Raw genomic sequence first — 17,398 nt, 5'->3', positions numbered from 1 at the left:
ACATTAGACTATCTGTACATTCTTCTGCAGGCCAACAGCGGTAGATATGACACAAAGGAAGATTTCACTGTTGTCGCCCAACCCTTCACTGCTAATTCAACTATACCGACAGTGTCTACCCCCTATGGAAACGCTACAGACTACAGCTACTTCTCCAGTGACTGCTTCCATCTGAGCGAGAAGGGGCATGATCTGAGTAAGTGAAGTTTCATTATATGTCAATTGAAGCTTATCAATGATTATTTGGAAGGCCACAACTCGTATAAGGTAGTTTTAGTAGTGCGAGGTGCTTAAAGTCGATTTTTATTTTTCACAAATAAGATCACCAAGACTTGAACCTGGTACCGCTCGAACCAAAACTAATACCTTGTTTTAGAATTTCCGACACCCTTATATCAATGAATTTAAAAGTAGAAATTTTCGCGGTTAATCTGTTCGGCGGTTCTACCTTTCGTAGTTATTCCAGTGTGAAAGTTTGGTTTCGGAATAAATCCATTTCGCTGTAATTCCTTTCACGGTTATTCCATTTTATGCTTATTCCATTATGCGTTTATTCCGCTCGTGCTTATCCTTTCCCCGCTTATTCCTTCGCGCTTAATCTTTCGCGTTTATTCCGTTGGCGCTTATTCCTTCGCGTTTATTCCGTTGGAGTTTATTCCTTCGCGTTTATTCCGTTGGAGTTTATTCCTTCGCTTTTATTCCGTTGGCGCTTATTCCTTCGCGTTTATTCCGTTGGAATTTATTCCTTCGCGTTTATTCCGTTGGAGTTTATTCCTTCGCGTTTATTCCTTTGGAGTTTATTCCTTCGCGTTTGTTGCGTTGGAGTTTATTCCTTCGCGTTTATTCCGTTGGCGCTTATTCCTTCGCGTTTATTCCGTTGGAGTTTATTCCTTCGCGTTTATTCCGTTGAAGTTTATTCCTTCGCCCGAACAGATGGCAATTAAAATATTCAACCATTTACCAAGTGATATAAAAGCAGAAAGTATGACAAGTTTCAAAAACAAATTAAAAAACTACTAGTTAATAAGGAATATTATAGTGTTAGTGAATATCTAGATCGTAAATTATAGAAATTTTGTAATCATATTTTCATATGAACTGTACTGAACCCTCCAAATACTAATGTATATGGCTTATATGGAGTAATAAATTCTATTCTTTTGTTATTCCATTCACGCTCAATATGTTTCGCGTTCACACCTTTTCGCGCTTGTTTGTCCGCGTTTATTCCGTTCGCGTTTAATCGCTCTTGCTCCTTTCATATTTAATCCTGTGTTACTTTTCGCGATTGTGCGATCTCGCCTTTCGCTGTTATTTCACCAACGCGATACATTTTCTTGTATCCTTGTAGATATAAGTAGCCAAATTAAGAAATTGAGAAAAAACATGGTCACTAGATGGCGCCTATGATAAGAGCAAGTTGGAGAGTTAACATGTATAAGTGCATTGGTTTCGATTACTTCGAAACTATTATTACTAGTTGAGATAGGATCTCATTCATATTAAAATGGAGCATGTGCTCATTTCTTGAGGACCTACCCTACCACCTTCGGAGCACGTACTCATGAGCACATACTCGCTTTTATTCATGTCTAACTGATGACTCGAACAATGGAATAAACGGAAAAGGATAATTTATTGTGGTGTAATGTTAGCAATGTATTTGCCTTTTGAGTCCAGCAAATTTCCCTATTTCTGAGACCTAGACAGGATATCGTGATGTCCGTTGTGGTATAATCGATATCCAGTTGAGAGTCTAACCGGCCAATGTACATAATCTTTGACGCTAAATTTTGATTTCCCTCTACTGTTATAGTAGCTTCGCCAGTAATTTGTCGCATTGAACTTTTATTGCATCAATAGCGACGCCAGAATATTTTCATGAAGGGGCCAAGAATAGGTGGGAGGGGAAGGAACAAATGGACGGAACATAAAATTTTCATGTGAAAAATGAGGTAAATATGCGATAAGGCCCGAACACCTTTCACTCATTTATTTCCTTAATTTTACCACTGGTACTTACCTATTTTCCCCACCTAGTGGTTGCATGACCTTGTAGTTGGTGGTGGGGCTTGCGTACTCTGATGATCCACTAGGCTATATCAGCGGTAGCATAGCTACTGGTAGGGTCTCCCATGCTGGGCAGGCTAGTGGTAAAGAGTCAGACTAAGAAGCAACCTACTGGTCAACGGCTCCAATGGCGGAAGAAGATGGATGGGCATCTCAACGGCGAAGGAGGCGGAAGAACCAGGAATCAGGAGGAGTAACACCTCTTTTTAAAAAACCTTGGGCCAGCTGGCACCGGCTGGTAGTACCTTGTAAGGACCCCTTGCCAGGGTTACGGTGAAGACCTCAACGGCAACTATGGCGGAGAAGGAGACCTTTGGAACGGCATAGCTGGCGGAAGAGGCACTCATTCTCATTGAGTATAAATATGAGAAAAAGCCACTGTCTTGTGGAGGAGGGATCCTAAAAGACTAGGGGAAAATACCCCGACAGAAAATTAGCCTGCTTGGAGGCTCAGGTGGCAGCCCCATCACCAAGATCGGGTGCTGTGGGCCAATAACCCGCACACTTTAAATCACACTATTAAAGAAACATCAACAAGAGGAAGCCGAACTGATTCTAAGACGACGACATTTGGCCTGAAAAGGACAACGAGAATTGGAATATGGAATGTAAGAGCCCTGCGGGAGAGTGGAAAACTACGGCAGGCAGTGGCCTGCATGAAGAGCTATTGTCTGAGCATCCTAGGTATAAGTGAAGTCAGATGGCCAGAGTTTGGAGAGGTAAATACCCATGAAGGAGTTACATTCATATATTCTGGAAGACCTGAGGGTGAAGGTGTGAGCCGTGATGGTGTGGGTATATTGATGGACAAGGAAGCAAAAAGGAGCCTTATTCAATGGTATCCAGTGTCTGCGAGGATAATTGTGGCACATTTCAAAACCAATATCAGAAACATCGTTATGATCCAGTGTTATGCACCCACAGAAGTAGCAGAGCCTGAAGAGAAACAAGAGTTTTATAGGCAGCTCAACGAAACAATAAAGAAGCAAAAAAGGAAGGATATCATAATAATTGGAGGAGATTTAAACGCAAAGCTTGGGCATGACAACGAAGGCCTTGAGCATGTGATGGGTAAACATGGTTTAGGAGACCGAAATGAGAATGGACAACTTTTTGTGGACTTTTGTGCTAGCCATGAATTAGTTATTGGTGGTACTATATTTCCTCACAAGAAATGCCATAAGGTAACGTGGGTATCACCAGACCATAGAACAGAAAACCAGATAGACCACGTGGCAATTGGACGGAGGTGGCGACGTTCGCTACAGGATGTAAGAAACAAGAGAGGTGCAGACATTGGGAGTGATCATCATTTGGTAGTGGCTAACTTTAAAATGAAAATTCAAGCTCAGAAGAAGAGAATGGAACAGACAAGGAAGCGGTATGATGTTAGTAAATTGAAGGATAAGAATCTCCAGGAAACCTTCAGGATTGAACTGAGAAATCGGTTCCAAGTATTGACCGATGAAAGTGAGCAGAATGAAACAATTGAAAGAGAATGGACAAGAATTCGATCTGCCTTCACAGAAGTAAGTGAAAAGGTTCTGGGCTTCAAGGATAGGAGGAAAAAAGATTGGATGTCTCTGCAGACCTGGGAAAGGATTAATGAGCGAAAAGTAATTAAGGAGACAATGAACTCAAGCAGGACAAGGGCAAGGAAGGCAGAATTGCAAACAAAGTATACAGAGAAGGATCGAGAAGTAAAGAGTAGTGTTCGTAGGGATCAAAGAAATTGGGTAGACAATCTGTCTCAGCAGGCGGAGGAAGCAGCAAAAAAAGAGGAATCTTAAAGAACTATACAACATCACAAAAGTTCTGTCAAGGAAACAGATGCAGAGAAATCGACCAGTGAGAAGTGAAGATGGTACCCTCCTTACGAATACTGAGGACCAACTGAAACGTTGGAAGGAGCACTTCTCTGCAACCCTTAATCGCTCTGTGGATGCTCAGATAGACCAGGGGGAAGAGGAAGATGATAATGATGGTGATGTTGGCCCCAGTGTAAGAATTAGGACGGATGTTCCAACAGTAGGAGAGATTAAACAGGCTCTGAGAGAGGTACGTAATTGTAAAGCAGCTGGTGTCGACAACATACCACCGGAAGTGCTGAAAAGTGATATAAACACCACAGCAAATATGTTGCAGCCCTTATTTGAGAAGATATGGATAGAGGGAGTGATGCCTAAGGACTGGAGGAGTGGCCTGTTGGTGAAGCTACCGAAAAAAGGGGATACATCAAAGTGTGACAACTGGAGAGGTATAGCACTTCTGTCCATTCCGAGTAAGATCTTCACTAGAGTTATCCTAAACAGAATTAAGGAGCATGTTAACTTGAGACTCAGAAGAGAACAGGCAGGGTTTCGACCAAATCGCTCCTGCATTGATCAAATTAACACCTTGCGGATAATTTTGGAACAATGTATAGAATGGTCATCTCGTCTCTATACAGTTTTCGTTGACTTCGAGAAAGCATTTGACTCGGTCAACAGAAATGCAATGTGGAAGGAAGTGAAACGATATGGAGTGCCCACAAAAATTCTTGATCTTATCCGAGAAACTTATCGTGATTATACATGTAGAGTTATACATGAAGGCCGTGTATCTGAACCAATAGATGTGCAGTCTGGAGTGAGGCAAGGTTGTATATTATCACCTACGATGTTCCTGATCGTGATCGATGCAGTGATGCGAAATGTAATAGGAGGGAAAAGACGTGGTATCCAATGGGGATTGAATAACAGACTAGAAGACCTTGATTTTGCAGACGATTTGTGCTTCTTATCTGAAGCACATGGTGATATGCAAACAAAACTAGCAGATCTGATAGAAAGTGCAAAAAAAGCAGGACTTGTGATTAACTCCAAGAAGACCAAGGCACTGAGGATTAACTCCACAAAAACAGACCCGTTTAATATTGGTGAAGAGATTATTGAAAATGTGGATAGCTTTACTTACCTGGGTAGTGTGGTGGCAAAAGACGGAGGGGCGGCACAGGATGTTTCTCAACGAATCCAAAAAGCAAATGGCACCTTTGTGAGGCTCTATCCAGTATGGAAAAACAAGAAGATATCTATGAAGACCAAACTTCGTATTTTTCGAAGTAATGTTAAGTCTGTACTGTTGTATGGGTCTGAGACATGGAAAGTAACAAAAACGATTACCTCTAAATTACAGACCTTCATCAATCGCTGCCTGAGAAAAATTTTGAATATCTTTTGGCCAGAAGTGATTCAAAACCAAGAACTTTGGAGAAAATCTGGAGAAACCGAGGTGTCCATACAAATAAAGCGGCGAAAATGGAATTGGATAGGGCATACGTTGAGGAAGGAAAATGAGGCTGTCGAGAGAGAGGCACTAGACTGGAACCCGCAGGGAAGAAGGAAAAGAGGGAGGCCTAGACAGACGTGGCGAAGATCTGTTCACGCTGAGGCCTTGGAGGAAGGAAAGAGCTGGAATGCAGTGAAGAGAATTGCCGTCAGTAGGACCAGGTGGAGATGCTTTGTTGATGCCCTATGTTCCACAGGGAACAACAGGAATTAAGTCAAGTAAGTCACTTACCTATTTTGCCTTGCAGAACATTCTTTAAGGTGAGGTTATGCCTTTTTCCATAAAATAGTGTCAACTTTTCATATTACGATTGATTATTTGTCTTACTTGTTCCGCTTCTGTAATAGACAATATGGCGTGCACTCGTAATGGATCATCGCGCGTCATGACGCGTCATGCTTGTGTTTTGTCGATTTGCAGTGTGCAAGCAGTGTTTCAAACCTTCATGACGGAAAATTACGTACTATTACGATTTTTTTTTCATGTTTACCTCCACGAACCATGCACGATAAGGTTAGGTTAGGTTTGGTTAGGTTAGGCAAACATAGTTATAATGAACATTTAAACACGTTAAAAATAATTCATGACTAGACAAAATATATTCCCTTTTCTTCTACATTGAATTTTACATGTTGAAGTAACACAAGAGGCGCCAATGAAAAGTGCAATTAACAGAAAACGCGTTATATTGCGTTTGATTGGAGAATTTTAAAAGTTCAATTTACACAATACGCGGCAATTACAAGTTCAATGAACACAAAACGCGTTATATTGCGTGTACTTGGAATATCTATTTTTATACTCACATGTACTGAACGGTAGCTGCTTGTTTAAAAAAATCATGAACTCTTGTCTCCCGTGGAAAATTACTCTTGAAGAGGTACTCAGATAAATATTCTGTAAAGTGATATTTTCTTCTTTCAAACACTGGAATTGAATGCCGACTCGCTTCGTACTGGCATATCACTTCCCATTTCGTCGAATGTGCAGCTTGCATGTACTTCCACATTTTTCACGATCTATTTCTTTCTTTACGATTCCGTGTTGAACTACAAATTTCACTACATTTTCCACATCCGACAGCAACTTCACGACGCATCCTTGACACGTCATCTTATTGAAACACAACGACGTGTTTACGATAAACAAAGCGCGGCAAACATAGTTAAAAATAGAAATTTCCGTAAAAAAAAAAAAGGCACGTTTGGAAACACTGCAGAGATCGCGCGACTTTCAACGCTCTCGCCATCTGCACGCACACAATGGAAGCAACGGCATAATGTGGCAGGAAATGCAAGTTTCTTACGTAAAAAGTGATTAATTCTTGTTCGGCAGCATTCAAATACGAAGTTTTTAGTTTCCGTGAAAGAAAATACCTCCAAGAACGTCCAGAATGCTAAAGAAACTCATTTCAGTCAGTACTTTCCCCTGTAAATTTGAAGAAATTCGTTCGGGCGATATCGCATATTTACCAAAAAAAATTATTCAAGAACTTTTTTTTTATTATTATTTTTTTTTGTTTATATATCTTATACTGTATAAAGTTGAGCAGGTACTGCACAACCTATGTATGGTAGTATATTTTTAAATCTCAAATTGGTGTCTTTATACAGCGTTAGCAAAAGTAATTTGTTTCACTAACTAAAAGGTATCTCTATAAAATCGGGTAGGCCACGGGATGGAGCTTCCATGACCCCACCATAGCATCGCCACTCTTTGGATAATAAATTATGACTTTATCATCAGGGTCAGTCCATATCAAATCAACCAATGAACTTTACCAAATTATTCAGCAACACAGCAGTTAGTAATTACTTAACTTCTAACAAAGGAATAGAGAAAACTAGCTATTGGTAAAGAAAGCAGATACCATCATTCTGAAGTTGTGTTATCTTAATCATGACAAATTTTCGTTCTATTCGTTGAGAAATTTCCGTATTACTGCGGTACACTCAACATTAAGGTAAAAGATAAGTATGATCCCGTTGAGATCCCACTTTGTATCCTAAATCCAATGTTATGAAACCTCTGATCTACAACTTGAGTCAATACATTTTGATCCCCGCTCGTACGTATGTGTAATGAAAATGTCGTGGCAAAATTTGATTAATGTTTGTTATTTTATTGCATTTGAGCGATTTTAAATTTTGACAATTCATTTTTTTTTAATTCTCAAAAGAAACATTTTGGACAAATATGAAAAATATTACTTTCCTCTTTATATAAGAAAGTCGTGTTGCATGTAGAAGAAAGGTTGTTGCATGAGCTTAAAAATGACACCAGTTTTGAAAGTAGCATGTAAAAATCCATTGTTGAAATTCATAAAATCAACATCAAGGTCCAAGAATGTTCTTTTTCTTGTCACAGCAAGTTAGGTGAAACCAGGAACATTGCAATTACTTTGGCGCTGTTGGACTCAAACCCTCAGTAGAATTGTGTTAGTACACCCAAATAGTGAGCGTGAGATCATTTCTGAATTGTTTATAGTAAGCAAGAATCAGAATTACACAGGCTTGAAAAAGTATTAGCGAAACAAATAATGTTGTAGAAAGTATGGGAATGAAATTGATAGAAAGTGGAAGGAAGAAGTAATGAAAGAAAGAAAGAAATAAAGAAGAAAATATATAATGTAGAAATAGTACATACATGAGAAGTAGATAACCAGAGGATATACGTACATGTCTTCTAGTGTTGCCCACGAGACGAGACGAGACGAGACTTTGGTCTGTCCCGTCCCGTCTCGTGAAAATGCTGTCTCGTCTCGTCTCTCGTCTCGAAAATATTCGTTTGTCCCGTCTCGTGTCCCGTCTCGAAGGGTTCTGTCTCGTCTCATCTCGTCCCGTCTCGTTTTGTCTCGTCTCGTCTCGTAAAAGTGATCCGGGATATCATGCCAACAAAAGTCAAAAGTAGCAGAAACACAATATTTTTCCGGAAAGTGGTATAAAGCTCCAAATATTTTACTTATTGCGTGGTGAGAATAAATAAGGTTCGTTAATCATGAGGACATTAATATTAAAAATGCAGTTTGTTGGTTACTGATTGCTAGGTATCTTATGAAATCTACCTTGTGTTTTTTTCTCGCTCCCATGCAACTGTCTATGCATCGTACATAAGTGAGTGCTCTTTTTCATTACTCCTATACCTTTTGGAAGTCTTCAAGTGTTTTCCACTAGACCTTCTTTCTTTCTGAATGTCGAACTTCCGTGCACTATGAAAATGTACATTTTTTCTTTAAATTCTAAGCTTGGCGCTGGGAGCAACAATAAAGTTTTTAAATGTGTAGTACGAACACAAAACACTATTTAAAATTTCAATACTTAGTATATTACAAATAGAAAGCATTTATTGCTCTTAGTATTGTTAAACATCTTCTATGATATAAGTTTCAAAAAGTGTTTCTTTGTGATATTGTGCTGTTTCATACGCTCAGCTTATGACGCACATACTTTGTTTTCCCTTTAGCTTCTAAGTCCGGTACCACCACCGCTTGATCTAATTTATCCTTCGGCAGGCACGCATCTAGAAACATATGTCGGGGAAGATGTCCGAGCCAAGTGTTTCAGAAAAAATGATAATATAACATTAACGACAACAATTAAGCATAATTACATAAGCGATCTTAACTACACGTAAGCTAGATATTAGCTAATATTCGTGCTGTTATATTACTATCCTTGCTCCATCTTTGTAACATTGCATGTAATAACAATAATAGAATTAATTAATTTACATATTCAAGTGAATAGACCTATGAATTATATTAATGTATGTGTAAAATAATCCCACTCTGTCTCAGAAAACCTCTTCCTACAATCAAATGGCGGAAACAACTCTCAAGTCTCAACAATTATAAATTTATGCTTAAATTTCCTATCATTTATACAAACAGTAGCATATATCACGTCCTTTGGTGCAACACTGTCAACAAATAATGTTACTTTCCTCGTCCTAATCAATTTACTTCCAACCAGTGACGGCGCCAGGGAAATGTGACTGGGGGCGGGGAGCGGAAGGCTGGCAACAAAATATTGTAAGGGGGCAGTCACATTAAAACGCCAGAAAACACTACACATATATACATATATAATAATACTTATAATAATAATAATTATTATTATTATTATAACTATTAGTATATTCATGTATGGTGTTTTGTGTTTGTCTTTTATTTAGAGTGGACGTTTACTGCCTAAATTTACTTCTTGATTACGAGTTTATCTCTACATGATTCGTTTTAATAAAGACGTTAATTCTTTTTTATTGGTAAGTTGCGTTGTCTCTAGTGGCCTATTTCAGTATTGGAAGACATTCATAATTTTATAATTCATCGTCTTTCTTGAGATGAAACTACTGATATAAATATTTAAGTTATAAGATAATAATATAAATGACGAAAAAATGCTTCGAAGAGTTTAATTTTCTTGGAAAATAAACGTTACGTTGGAAGAAATTAATCTTCTTAAGTATTAGAAACAATATGAGGCACTTAGTGAAGTGCAATTCTCCCGTAGGAGAATTCTGCTCTATGTGCTTTGGAGAACACATTGCCCACCCTTGGTACGTCCAGGACTTGACATTTCTTCTCAATGGCAAGAACAGCCAAATGAGGCAGTTTGCATCCAGCATCCTGTTTCGAGCAAGCCTTTTCAAAGATTTTAAGGACAACCATCTTCGTAACGCTGAAGAGTTTGGGGCAAAATTTGTGTTTCACCTTTCAGGGAAATGTTATCACAGGATAAAAAATCAGACAAAGGTTTCAGTTATCTCATAATTCAAGAAATATTCTGACCCTGGCATTACTTACTCATACTCTACCATTCCAACGTATGTCTGTGCTATCCAATTACAGGCACCTATGGAGTTCGTGGGAAGAAGTTCTTCGATTTTGATATGTACGAGAAAGAGCGAACCTGCATCTAATGATTGAAGAGTGGCAAATCCTAATAAGCGTTCTTTTACCTGCCCGCGATATGTTTTAAATCGAATTTTAAGTGTAATTTGCATTTTAAGGTTCACGTTCAATACATTTCGAAATAATATCTCCTCATTAACTTCAAGAGTATCGAAGAAATTCCCTTTGTTAAGGTTTCCTCAGACTCATCATCTCGAAATTCAAGTCCCTGAATAGTAAGAAACCGCGATGAATCCACAACAACTGACATGGAGTGTCGGATTTTCTTCGATCACCTTTGGTCCTGGGTTCGATACCCAGTGGAGGCACTTTAAACTATAAGTCCAGGCCAGATTAGCCTTACTGTGCATAAAGTGGACTTCAAACACCAAATCAACCAAGCAACCAAATCTTGAATCAACTTTGAATGTCTTTTAATAATTAGCTCTGTCACTAACGACCACGATTAGAATAATTTGCCCGTACTACAGATGATGTCTTGCGGTCCTGAAAATATTCGTGATGTTTTAAAACCATTCACATTCAACACTTTTTCCCAGTTCTTAAGACTGGTTAAAAATTAGGTTAATCTCGGCTATTACAGGACATAAATGAATGAGAAATCACCTATGCCCAGGTCGGCGCTCGAATCTTGAAAGAAAGTCACACACACATAGCTATATACGTATATACTAAAACAAATCAATATTTGTTAATCAAGTTGGTATTATAAGCAGGAAAGTGATATCATGCAGAATACACCACTTTGAAAAGGTAAAAATCGTCATACTCTTATAAATGAACTCTCTTATTATTCGATATTTCATTAACTTCAGTTGGGGGGCCGGGGGGTGAAGTGTCTGACATGGGGCGTCCCCCTGCCCCCCTCTGGCGTCGTTACTGCTTCCAACCCTCTAATAACTTCACTGCTGATAGCCTCACCTTCGAAATGGAAGCTTGTGTGTCGGCGAATAATACAAAGAACTTGTGTTCACTGTCCCTCTTTCATTCAAAGTCTGCCGTTTTCCTTTTCAGTTTTTCCTGCAAAACGTCGTCAGCAAGCAAACCAAATTACAGAATTTTTATTGCCCCTCCCTTGCATCAACCTTCATTCCTACTTCAGGCCTGGATTTATGGCAGTTACCCGCTCCTGCAGGTCAACCTCGCCCCTATGTTTGGTGATTGCCCCCTGAAGCAACGGTGTCCATTGTTCAAAGCGAAACCTCTGTAAGTGGGGAACGGCGAAAAATAGTCTCGGAATACACCCTGGCCAAAAACAGGTTCCCGCCACCCTGACATTGCTGTCAGCTTCCCTCTGAAATTTGATAAAACTACTTTGTGAAATTTGTTTTGAAGGATAAATTCATAGAATAAAAATAACAGCTACAACATTCCTTCATCTGATTTACAGAAAGGCTAATCGGGACTGGACTCACAGTTTAAAGTGGGATTCAAATCACTATGTGTCTTCACCGGGTATCACACCCGGGACCCCTTGATTACAAGGCGACGACGCTAACACTGCACCATCGGGGAGTCCCCTCGTAGAACAACATTTCCTTCTACGGCGATTATACAGAACTCTGTGTTTTTCTTCATTTGAAATCTATTCTATATCAGACTCGGTATTTCGTTATTACAATCCAAGGAATAGTATTCTCCTTAAATAAGAAATAAATAAATTTTAAAAAAAGCATTGGAAATAATCTTCAAACTTACGTAAAGAAATCGAATCCAACCACCTGTAGATTGCCTGAGGGAAACAACAAGAATTTTCTGAACAAAGACATTTCCGAAATTTCCATAACATGCTAATAATTTCGCAACCCGTGCAAATAATCATGTGGTAAAATCTTGTCATGGTTCCCTGTAAACACTAAAATCACCAAATTAGTTATTTCCATATTTCTCGTATTTTCTCCTCCTCTTTAGCTCTCAGCTGTTCGGAGTGGGATAATGCAAGATTATTTGTCCCTAACTATCTCTCGTATCTTGGATTCCTTAAAAACTTTCCCAACAACTCCTTATCAATTTGTACTGCCATGTTTCCTACAATGTTTTCCTACATCCTAATAACTTCACTTCTGTACACCCTTTGATGTAAAAATTAAATAATAATAATAATAATAAACCCTATTCGTCGGTCCGTTTATCTTTCCAACCTATAAAGCTGAGACTATTTTTACAAGATAAATCTCGGACTCCGACACTCCACGATGTTTTGTTCCCTCCTTCCACCTTCTCTACCTGCCCTTTTACTTGATGTTATTCAGAATTGTATTAGTATCTGTAGTACTATCGTAACATAAAGTTATTAACCTGGAATAAATTGAAAAAAATGGGGAGTAACCTTGTGATTCGAAAGAGTATAGAAAATAAGTTTAGGTATTCAATTCATTCATTACTCTCTCTAGAATAGTCTTCTTTTGACTTAAAACACGCTTATCAACGTTTCTAATTGAAATACTTTATTCCAAGCAAACAAGTATTTGCAAGTGATCAAATATTTTGCTTTTATTTTTTCGAGACATTCGAGACGAGACGAGACTTTTCAAAAGCCGTCCCGTCCCGTCTCGTGTCTCGTCTCGAAAACGAGACGAGAAAGGCATTCCGTCTCGTCCCGTCTCGAATTTCAAAAGGCTTGTCCCGTCTCGTGTCTCGTCTCGAAAACGAGACGAGACGAGACGGGACATGTCCCGTCCCGTGAGCAACACTAATATCTTCTTTTCATGTATCTTCTATTTCTAGAATATATTTTTTCTTCCTTCTCTCATTCTTTCTTTAATCGCTTCTTCGATCTTTCTTCGACTTTCTGTCGATTTCATTCTCATATAAAAGTAAATCATATTATTAAATGTACATATAATTTAATTCATTTTTCTTATTTCTGTAAATATATCATGTATTTCTAAGTAGCAAACTAATTCCTTTACCTACTGGTTAAAATGCCAATAAATTAGAAAATAGCTGAAATTGTATTGTTATGTTTATTTTTTGCTTTCTATTAATATAAATGAATTATATTTCACACTTATCTTTGTCTTGTATTCTTTTTTTTTTTGCATTTATTATGCATGTACTGTTTTTGGTGTAGACCTGAATGAAACTCTTGAGGGAGAATGACAGATAGAGATTGATTGATTGATTTGCTTCATTTTACTTCGCTTTTTGTACCACTTTTTGGCTACTTTGCGAAGATGGGGATGAGTAATGGATGAAATTAATGAATGGACACTCACAAACATCGACGTCCAGACCGGGATTCAAACCGTTGAGCCCTGGCGTCGTAGCGCGATGTGTTAACCACTCCGCCACGGGAGCCGACAGATAGGGAGAGAGAGAGAGAGAGACACACACACACTCACATATGTGTCTTTTATGTGCATTTTCGATATTTTGATGTCAAAGCTTATCACTTCCCTTTGTTGTTGTAACAAGAAATTCTCTCCCGGTAATTTTTGATGGGGGAGATTGTTTAGGCAAGATTTTTGGTAAGGGGAATCCTCCCTGTCTCCCCAGGCTTTTACACCCTGGAAAGAACTAAGTTAAAAATGTAGAGAAATAGAGAGGGATTGAAAGATGGAGATAAGAAAATTAAGAAAGAGATAAAAAGCGGAAGGGAGGATGAGAGGTGGGAGAGAGAAAAAAAATAAATACAAAATGTAAAAGTACAAGGGAGAGAGGAACATAATAGAAATATTTTTTTAAGAAGAGGAAAGAAAGAGTAATATAGAATGGTACAGGATCTCAGAAGCCTGGACTAGACCGAAGCAAAGCTAGCCTGAAAATATTTCGTCCGGCAATAACCCCCATCCCCCCACCACCCTCCCTTCAAAGAAAATCCCAAGCTACGTTACAGGGTGACATCCAATAACTGTTGTCTTACCAAGTAGTAGTTTAAAAAAGTGAGAAATTCACTTGTTTTCGCAGGTGCAAGGGCGTTGTGGAGGAACATGTTGCAACCTGTCGGAAGGAAATCAACGTCATGGTCAAACATGCCTAAGGAGCTGCTTTGTCCTTCCATCGAATCTCCTTTCATCTTCACCAAGAAAAACTCCAAGACGTTTCTAGCGGAAATGGGAAAAACGGACACCTAGAGTTGGAACATATTCATGGTATATAATATATAGTATATAATAAATAATACACCCTCTAATGTGTTCTCAATAATATAAAATGTAGAAACTACCATTACAATAATATCCGTATTACAAAAAAGCTCTTTTGTTTCATTTGAGATGCTTATCTCTCTCTCTATTTCTCTCTCTCTCTCTCTCTCTCTCTCTCTCTCTCTCTCTCTCTCTCTCTCTCTCTCGCTCGCTCCCTCCCTCCCTCGGAAACAATGTTATATTGTTTACTTTAATAATAAGTAATCACGTAGTAAAGAATATGTTTTTTATAATATAAGCAATTTTATAAATTCCACAGAGTATTAACTATCAAGTGACCGGATACAGTATTATATTTTATGAAGTAATGCGCCTTAGAAAATGTGTACAACTGAATGTACAGATTTATTTCATGAGAGGAGTTCAGCTGATATTATCTGTAGAGATATAGCCTTGTATTATACACTCCTCACAAAACGTTTGGAATATTGTTATATTAGACAATTGGTGATAGACACGGCCTTGGTATTCAACAACACATGGTATCTGTCTTTGGACGTTCTCGTCTTTTGCCGGCATATGCCACCGTGCTTATCACTTATTGCCTAATAAATAATATTTCAAACTTGTTGTGCCTAAGGACCTCCCCGATGGCTTACTGGTAACGTCGTCACCTTGTAATCAGGGGGTCCCGGTTCGATATCCAGGAGGCACATAGTGGTTCGGATCCCACTTTAAACTATAGGTCCAGTCCCGATTAGCCTTGCTGTGCATAAATTGGACTTAAAACAAGAATTCAATCAATCAATTGTTGTGCCTAATATAACAATATTCCAATTTTACATTTTGTTCGAGTTCGTTATTCTGTACCAATATTGATTTTCAGTTGTTAACTTTCTTTACTTAAATAACATACAGGTAAAAATCGTCACTGATGGGAAAACCTGTGCTAATATGATGACGAATACTAAAAGACTATAATGTTCAAATTTCATCTTCGCATAACTAATAAGAATAACTTCTGCGAAAAAGGAATTTGAAGTTACGACAATTTGGTCAACACACTCTGGTATACTGATCCTGATTTGCATTTGAGTTAAAACGATCGGCACAATTCCCCTACCAAATTTTTAAGAAATTTCTCCCACATTTCATGAGCGGTGGAGATGGCTTTAATTTCCCTCGTTTCTACTAAAACATGGTTGTGTTCATTTAAGTTAAGGTGACATTTTTATGCACGGTCTGATTTTGCATTTCAAAATGTTTTGGCGTTCAAGGTTATGAGAGTCAATAATAAAAAATAATAAAAAAAAAAGTTTTAAGAGGGAGTGCTGCAGGAGTGCAGGAAGAGCATTTCGCTCGAGCGCCAAATAGTTCGCACAGACGACGCTAGATAGCGTACGGAATTGAGAGCTTCGAGCGAATGACGCTCGAACAGGCAAAACGAGCGGTATACATTCGAAGCCCAGTAGTACACGTGTAACCGTAATTTGTCAATGGTTGTGGGTCCTCAAATATGGACCGTGACATGAAAGACGCAGAGATATTTAAAATTAACTGAGGTGAGTCATCATCTCCATGTTAAAATGTAGTTTTGTCTGTCTTACCAAAACAGTGATATACGAAAATGAAATAGATGATCTTGGGCTGAAACTATCAAGGCGGATATGTTACATGTACGTACATATGTGTTTATGAGTATTGTTACGTTGATTGTATACTGTCGAGGGTGGGAGAGTCGAACGATTACGAAAGTGGTCTCCTGCAGGACTCTACATTATGACAGGATGAAGGAGAAAGATGAAGACAGTAAATGAGAGGGAAGGAGAGAATCTGAGGAGAATAGAAAGAAGAGAAACAGAGGAAGGAAGAGGAAAACAGAAAGTGACAAAATGAAAGAAATGACAGACATAAAATAGAGAGAGATGCAAGAAACAAGATATATTGAGAGATATTAAAGCATTGAGACAGTGAGAAAGAAGGAGGGAATTTAAATATAAAAGATTTGTGAGAAAAAGAGAGAGCGTGTGGAGGTGAAAACGAGACGGACAACAAGAGAGTGATCTGAAGTTACAAGAAAAGAAGCAGTGAAAAGATAAAAGGGGAAGAAGAGAAGTAGGCTATTTCTTCTAGAGGAAGGAGTGTGCGCCTTTGGTTGTTATTAATGCTTAAAACTGTAAAGATGAAACCTTGACTAACACTTGAAGCCTAAAATGAACATAAACGGTATGAAATGAAGCCATAATTTAGTTATTTCAACAACAACCGTGCTTTTAAACGCTTTGCAGCAGCCGCGAGTTGGCGGATGTGTGGGATGTGGCAGTTAATATACAGCAGCGCTGCGGATCCGATGGTCCTGGCTTCAGATCCCAATAAGTTTTGTGTATTCCGCATAATCTACGTTCTCGCGCGCAACACCTCTTTCATAGTTCTGATCTTCAGAAATAAGGAACATCATGTTGCTAAGAGTTACGTCCGTTGTCCCTTTGTTAATAACAAGCAGCAATGGTCCGTATAGGCTCTTATTCACCCTTTGTTGCAAATGTGCGTGCGGTTGCAGGAAGATGACAATTAATTCTTACGTGTTGCTCTGTAATTGCTAAGGGAAGGAAGGAAACTACACATTTCACCTGGGTGACTTAACCATGAGGGGCCTTCCCGATGGCGCAGTGGTAGCGTCGTCGCCTTGTAATCAAGGGGTCCCGGGTTCGATACCCGGCGGAGGCACATAATGGTTCGGATCCCACTTTAAACTGTAGGTCCAGTCCCGATTAGCCTTACTGTGCATAAGGTGGACTTAAAACACGAACTCGAACCAAACCAAACTTAACCATGAAACGAAGAAACCAGTCTAATGAGAGAGAGTGTGTGTGAGGGAACAATAAAACGTTTTCTGGAGGTACCAGAGTCCTTAGAAGCTCACTTCATAATAATGAAACTTGTTTTGTATCGGTTTTTTGGAGAATATGCAACTTGAGATGTCTGCAAAGAAAGTAAACAA

The 17,398-nt window shown here is 38.8% G+C and overlaps 1 protein-coding gene across 1 annotated transcript in view; it reads left to right on the top strand.

Moving 5' to 3' along the window:
* The window catches only part of LOC145995271 (phospholipase B1, membrane-associated-like), a 30,944-nt gene extending 16,455 nt beyond the window's left edge, over positions 1 to 14,489 (top strand). Inside the window, exons 7-8 of the mRNA XM_083131857.1 lie at positions 31 to 196; positions 14,219 to 14,489. Of these exons, the coding sequence (XP_082987983.1) occupies positions 31 to 196; positions 14,219 to 14,385 (333 nt within the window). The 3' untranslated portion in view covers positions 14,386 to 14,489. The remainder of the gene's footprint in view (positions 1 to 30; positions 197 to 14,218) is intronic.
* The last annotated feature ends 2,909 nt before the right edge of the window (positions 14,490 to 17,398 follow it).

Source organism: Lepisma saccharinum, chromosome 11 (genome assembly GCF_977018435.1).
Source record: "Lepisma saccharinum chromosome 11, izLepSacc3.1, whole genome shotgun sequence".
NCBI classification, from domain to species: Eukaryota; Metazoa; Arthropoda; class Insecta; order Zygentoma; family Lepismatidae; genus Lepisma; species Lepisma saccharinum.
Note: the sequence above shows the minus strand (reverse complement) of the source record. Positions and strands in the feature narration are given on the sequence as shown.